General features: G+C 31.2%; 1 protein-coding gene across 6 annotated transcripts; it reads right to left on the bottom strand.

Annotated features, from left to right (window-relative positions):
• LOC109346122 (shugoshin-1-like) lies at positions 836 to 4,705 on the bottom strand. 6 transcript variants are annotated; one of them, XM_019585515.1, is made up of 12 exons: positions 4,628 to 4,705; positions 4,081 to 4,268; positions 3,703 to 3,740; positions 3,483 to 3,591; positions 3,334 to 3,357; positions 3,166 to 3,228; positions 3,021 to 3,068; positions 2,832 to 2,931; positions 2,683 to 2,740; positions 1,700 to 2,008; positions 1,291 to 1,610; positions 836 to 1,046 (listed from the first exon to the last, which is right to left on the bottom strand). In XM_019585515.1, the coding sequence occupies exons 1-11, from the start codon at positions 4,632 to 4,634 to the stop codon at positions 1,307 to 1,309; spliced, it is 1,248 nt and encodes a 415-aa protein (XP_019441060.1). In that variant the 5' UTR covers positions 4,635 to 4,705; the 3' UTR covers positions 836 to 1,046; positions 1,291 to 1,306. The 6 variants fall into 6 exon arrangements, with proteins under 6 accessions (XP_019441060.1, XP_019441062.1, XP_019441063.1 ...); XM_019585517.1 differs by lacking the exon at positions 836 to 1,046 and having other exon boundaries at positions 1,084 to 1,610; positions 1,700 to 1,757; positions 1,827 to 2,008; XM_019585518.1 differs by lacking the exon at positions 836 to 1,046 and having other exon boundaries at positions 1,084 to 1,610; positions 1,700 to 1,757; positions 1,833 to 2,008.

Here is a 6,996-nt window from a genome sequence, read left to right as displayed (position 1 = left end):
CATTGGTTTGTATTACTTTTGTTTGAGAGTCAATGATATGGTGGATAATTCACTAACAATGTAAAAAATACTTACACTATCAATATGTACCTATTAAATTTTAGATTTTTACATTGTCATAATATAGTTACAATGGAAATATTAAACCCAATGGAGAGATGGAGATAACTAAAGTAAGTTTTGCATTTATTGGTAAATTTATTTCATATAAACAGTACAGATTGAATGCACTTCCTTTCCATTGAGGAAGGGAGAGACTGAGAGAGCATGATTTTTATGAGTTGGGATGTACACCCAAAATAAAAGAAAAAATGTAACATGATTTGACATTTTTATCCTTAAGATATAATAAGATAACATTCTTAACTTCATATATAAGTGCAGAAGTCATCACTTGTCTTTCCATCATGGATAAGATCCTAACTCAATTTTTATATGTTCTTTATGGTTTCATTAAGAGAAATATTAAATTATCATAAAAAATAGCCTAAAGTTCTGTTATTTCCGAAAGATTATTGTAGATCCCAAACATACCTAAACCATTGATTTTAAAAATACTCTGTTCTAATTGAACAATGCATCATCTATGGTTTAGATACCACATAGTAATTGCTCCATATCCACATAGTAAAATGACATCAGGAGATAGAATTTTCTTGCCTTGTCAAGTAAAAATAAGAATGTAATATCAATATACTATAGGTGTAAAAATTTATACATAGTTACTATATTATCCACCATATATTTTAATTACTTTTATTGAAAAGTCAATAACAAATAAATATAAATGATAGATGATGCAATAAAACTTCACCGCATACATTATTTCTAAAAATAATCATTCCCTGGTGAAAATTTCAAGTTACAACTAATACATGAAGACAACATAGATAGCCAATGTTTTTTGGTTCAAACATAGCTACAACAGCAACCAGACCATTAACAAATTACAATCAATAAAAGGGTTTGTTCCCAGGTAGTCTCCATTTTTTTATTTCAGCCTAGCAATGAGTACCATCAACATTGCCTTGCACCATCTACATAAACTAATGAAGTGAAAACCAACAAAAAAAAGAAAGAAGATTACATCACTAAGTGGATCAAATGATATATAAAAGTTACAATAGAAATATGTTAGTGTTCTACTATGCATAACTCAAAACAAGAATGTATTGAAGAAATCAATACAACTCTATAATCATGCAATGCACTATAGCATCAAAATGTAGGCCATGCTTCAAGCTTCCACTCCATTCTTCTCAACAAAATTAATGATAGTTCAGTGAAAACCTGATATAAAACTGGCTCAAGTAGGTCTACGCATCTTGAAGTTAAGCGGAACTTCCTTGTAAGATTGAATCTTCACAACTGATTGACGCAGTGGCCGCCCAACGGATGATCTTCGAATTTCCCGAGGATCAAACTTACAGCCATCATTTTCGACGTTTTCTTGTCCAGAATTTAAACTTGATGATGTTGGAACACTTTTTTCTGACATATCATCACATAACAGAGAGATGGCAAATTTTGCATCATCTATCTCAAACGAGTCTATGGCAGGTTCTAGATTCTCAGGCTTGAACCTAGCAGATTGCCTTCTCGAACTAAGCCTGCAAATAATTGTCAAAGACATAATAGGCTTTAATTTACAAATACAGTCATTCAAATCCAGTCAGAAAGTGGAAGTATATAAGCATACCTCTTCTTTTCTATATTCTTTTTGGCAAGAACTTGTTCAGTGTTAGTAGGTCCTGAAGCTGCATGCAGATAATACACATAAAGGATTGGTACCATGAGAAAATAACAAACAGAGATAACTATTGTACAATTACATTCAGCATCTTCTCTGGCTTCTTCGTGAACTTTGGATCCTAATGATGTTTCTTCACTTTTATTTGCCAAATTTTCTTGTAGATGCAAGACATCATATTTGATTTCGTCTACCTCAAAGAAGTCATCTTCAGGTCGTCTTGGTTTTTCAGCTTTAGATTGCCTTTTCAAACTATACCTGTTAGCATATTGCCATATTCAATGGAGGCTATAAGCTGCCCTGTTCAAAAGTATACAAATTGCGAACATTATTTGTCAAATATAGTAACGCCTTGAATTACTTCCAAAATATAATACATATTAATAGATTAAATGGTTCTCAAATTGTATGGACTCTTTTTTGGTGAAAATTGAGGTTAAATTTTGTTGAAGAACATAAAGAGTCATGTCTTTCCTTTAGAACAATTTTCGAAATTCGGAAATTACAATGACCTTTCATAACATCTCGGAATATAAGCTTGTAGTCGAAAAATAAGACTTTTCGGAATTCATTTAAATATTTTGCTACTTATTTCATTTTGGCTCACTTGCCTTCTATGTCAACATCATATAGTCAAGTAATGATATCTTTTACTTATGCTGATGGAGTGCTTTCAAATAAAAGCCTTCTTTATTTATAGCTTATTTTTCAATCACAAGTTTATATTCCGCGATGCAAATGCAATGAAAGATTTTTGAAAACTGCTCTAAAGGATAGACATAATTCTTTATGTTCTTCAAAAAAACTAACCTCAAATTTCATGAAAAGAAGTTCATACTGTTTGAGAACCATTTGTTTAATATATTAATATGTATTATTTTTGGAAAGTAATTCGAGGCGTTACAACTATAGCCAATAATTCAAACTCATACCTCTGGCTATCAACCTTTCCAATGGGTTTGACTTGTTTAACAACAACAGGTGCAGAAGCTGCATGAGAAAAAGATTTATTTAAAGGATATAATCTACATCAGTTTTGTGTATGTATACACATGACAAATAGGTACAGTGCACAAATTACATTGAGATTTGGAAACTCTCTGCCTTTTTGCATGGCAAACATTATCCCCCTTGCCATCTTGAAACTTTTGATCTGGCTTCTTACACTGAGATGCTCCTGCCTAACAGCAATCAAGAAATGGAAAACTGTTGCAATGAGCTAGGAGACCAATCATCCGAAGAAACCAATAAGGGAAAATTAAGAACGAACCTGATTTGTATGATTTTCATGCTTCATTTTTTGCTTGTGCTCTTTTGCCTATAGAAAGTAAAATGTAACAGTCAAAAACATAATAAAGCCCTTCTCACTTTCTCAGTCTAATTTATCAACATGGATGAGTTAAACTGACGATTACCTCTAATTTCATAGCTTTGAGTATGCCATTTTTGCTTCCTAGTTCATGCTGAAGTTCCCTAAACTGGATTAGCAACAAATTCAATGTCAGTTAAAATACAATAAAAGAAGAGAAAAAAGTGAAAGCAGCATCTTCCATATGCATCAAAGCTTCCTAGTTCCGGCATACCCTCTGTCGACTTGAATTAAGCTCCTACATTGCATAGACATATTAAAGCAACACACATCAAACATTGTAGAATTGAATTTCAAAAGTCAAAATTTATTTAGGATCTCAATATATATATATATATGACTGTTAAAACATGTGGTCAGTACCGTGAGCATTCGACTATTTGTGAGGGCAAGTTCTGAATTTTGCTTCTGCAGTTTCTGAAAATTAGTTTGAGACTTTTGCAGCTCTGCTTTACAAGATTCTATAATTGCACTGTCAATAAAAGTAGAAGAAACCCAAGAATATGAAAACTAAGACCAGCATAATTACATTGAGCTAGATAAGCACATATAGAAGATAGAATAATAGAACAAAAAGGATTACTTTCTATTAGCTAGAAGCTGCATCAACATGGCATTTTCCTGCAAAACAATCGACCAGTACAACATTAAACTAACGCGAAAAATGAGCGGAAATCATGTGATGCCAAGATATATATAATGTGAAATTACACTACCCTCTTGAGGTTTAGGCTTAACTACACTCAATACCCCTTTTGTTTCAAAAGCTACATTCGCGCTCCTTAGAGGAGGGTTATGTAAATTCAACGTTGTCTACACGGAAGGTAAGTGCATTGATAACTAAATCTCAAGGGGTGTTAGTATAACTTTCGAAATAAGAGATATGTCGAGTGTTATTAAGTAAAATCTCAGACGAGGTCGGTGTAATTTTCCCTATATGTAAGTGTAGCTAATAATCTACCTTGAGAAGCCCATTCATGGAGACTTCGGAAGTTGCAGCAATTGGTGCAGAATGCTGCTTTGGTTGTTGGTTTAATGGCGATTTTAGATGGTTGGTTATGTCAGTTAGCATTTTCTTCTCGGAACTTGTCACTACTCCCACTGAATCTAGCTTCACAGCTTTTCCTCTCTTTGTTTCTTCACCTGCAACTGTAAACCAATTTATATGAGGAGAATGAAATCTCAAAAAAAACTAAGATTTGCATCTGCAATTGGAGCTTCAGTTAGTCGTAGAACCTAACACTTACAGTTACAATTACAAGTACAAAACCCTAATAGTTCGTTTACGAGTAGGGTTTCAAAGGAAACTTAAGAAAAAAAGTTTTGGAGATATGTTACAAGTGTATTTCATTTTTTATGTCTTCGTATCTAAAACTCAATTCGCAAATATTCGGAAACGGGGAAGTGGAAAATGGGTTTGAAATTAAAAGCATAACAGTATGCGATAGGTAATTAGAGAAAGGAATGAGAGAGAACAATGAAAGATAGGTAAAGGAAGAAGGTATGACCTTCCATGATCTATTGTGTATTTGAATTTCGAATCCAATCAAAGGGAGGGAATTATCCTAGCTTCGACTCATTTCTCCCAGTAAATGGTTTTTTTTTATATAAAAAATTCGAGAAAAAAAAATGAAACTGGTTAAATTAGTACACAGAGAGGGTTTATTTACTGAGGACTATTGCTTATCCTATTGAAATAAATTTAGAAAAATAATAATCAAACATTAATTATTATTTTTAAAATTAGAGCTCATCCCTTTTAAATATTATACTTTTTAGAATTAATTTTTAAAAGCAATATATTTTATCAGTATAATATCTACCTATAAAAAAAATTAATTATACTTTTTAACCTATCACAAATAGAAAAATAATAAGTTTAACTAAATCAAACATTAATTATTATTTTTAAAATTAGAGCTCATCCCTTTTAAATATTATACTTTTAGAACTAATGTTTAAAAGCAATATATTTTATCAGTATAATATCTTGCTATAAAAAATATATTTAATTATATTTTTTAATCTATCACAAGTAGTGACATACTTTTTGGGATAGAAGATCCTTAAATATGAATGGTGATAATTTAAGACAATGTATAAAATATTTACATTATCCAAATTAATATTAAATAACTACTATTTGAATTAATCATTGTGACTATCTTTTCAAGCAAGCAAGTTATGATAAAAATACCCACCCCGTGAGTACCGCTAAAATACCTGCAACAGGTACCCGTAAAAATAGCTTATGGATGAGAGCGGATATCATAATACACGTCATGTGAGTACCTGCATAATTATAAACTTATTTTTTAATTAAATAATTTATATATATTACATTGTAATTATTATTTTATAATTATATATTATCTATTTTTGTATTATTTTATAATGAATTTTAGTGATGGAATTATATGATAAATTTAATATGTACATAAATTTTATTATTCATTTTTATACTGTCAGTATATACATCTTTTTCTCTCTTATAAGAGTGTAGTATTTATGCACTAATAGTGTAAAGATGTATACATTTGCAGGTGCATCATCTACCCTTCATTTTGATTACTTTTTTATGAAGAGCCAATGATGATTGAGAATGAATGATGGATGATGCAATGACCATGTAAAAACTCTTACAGTGTTAGTGTATACATCTTTTTATCACTTAATAGTAGTGTAATATTTTGCACTAACAGTGTAAAGATGTATACACCGTCGGTGCATCATTTACACTTCATTTTAATTAATTTTTATGAAAAGTCAATAATGATAGAAAATAAATGGTGGATGATGCAATGACAATGTAAAAAACTCTTATACTATCAGTATATATATCTTTTTCTCTTATTATAAAATTATAAATATATATTGAAACTTAAAATCTCGTGGAATACCCACAAATATCCGCTACTCATGTGAGTACCCGTAAATATTATGGGTATGGGTACAGGAAAGCACTACCAGTATTCATTCCGTGTGGTTGCCATCTCTAAGCAAGTATTAGAGTTTAACATTTATTATACATATACTATCGTGTAGTAACTTTGAGAGTCCAGTAAGAGTTGAGAAAACATGGAATTCACTGCCAAAACGTTCAGCCACCACCATGTGTAAACCGTCGAATAAACAAAGAAGTATCTTTTATAAGGGAAGGCATGTCCTTCAAAGATAAGGTGTTTGTTACCTCTCATATGATAGTATATGAGGAAGATAATGTTATTTTTCCACACATATGCCTAGATCAATTGGTCTTCCAAGAACTTAACTCCCCATATAAGGTGTAACACCATTTTCTTAACGTTTAAATAATTACGTACAAAACCGTTGATTATGTTGTTGGTTAATTATTTTTTTTTTGTTAAAATAACGTATAAATTTTTTTTATAACATATGAACATATGGTTCTTTACGACTCACCACTTAAAACTATAATCTAAACAACAATATATAACATAATAAACATAACACACACACACACATATATATATATATATATATAAAAGTACTAGCAAACTCTCTTAGTACTCTAAATATATACATATACATCATCAGTTCAAAGAAGCATCATAGTCAAGGAAAGAGTACACCATCTAGAGTCATACCATCAACATATACACTCCAGCATAATAGGATATATATACATAAATATACACACGCAAAAAGGTCCTATAGCTGGGTGTACATTGAACTCTCTACAACTGCACCAAAATACTATACGATCATACCATACACAAATAGACCGTCAAAATCTCGACCCAATATCCTCATGTTATTGTCCTACAACACTACCCTCCTCAGGATCTTCATCATCACTAGAAATATATATAATACCATCCCTGACCATAGGCTCACCGGGCATAGGGGAGTATGA

The sequence above is a fragment of the Lupinus angustifolius genome, chromosome LG04 (assembly GCF_001865875.1).
Source record: "Lupinus angustifolius cultivar Tanjil chromosome LG04, LupAngTanjil_v1.0, whole genome shotgun sequence".
NCBI classification, from domain to species: Eukaryota; Viridiplantae; Streptophyta; class Magnoliopsida; order Fabales; family Fabaceae; genus Lupinus; species Lupinus angustifolius.
Note: the sequence above shows the minus strand (reverse complement) of the source record. Positions and strands in the feature narration are given on the sequence as shown.

Excerpts from the sequence above, each read along its gene's own strand:
- LOC109346122 (XM_019585515.1), bottom strand. Across the intron at positions 3,069-3,165 it reads TCAAAGCTATGAAATTAGAG|GCAAAAGAGCACAAGCAAAA; the intron begins GTAATCGTCAGT and ends TACTTTCTATAG. Across the intron at positions 2,009-2,682 it reads GGAAAGGTTGATAGCCAGAG|GTATAGTTTGAAAAGGCAAT; the intron begins GTATGAGTTTGA and ends ATATGCTAACAG.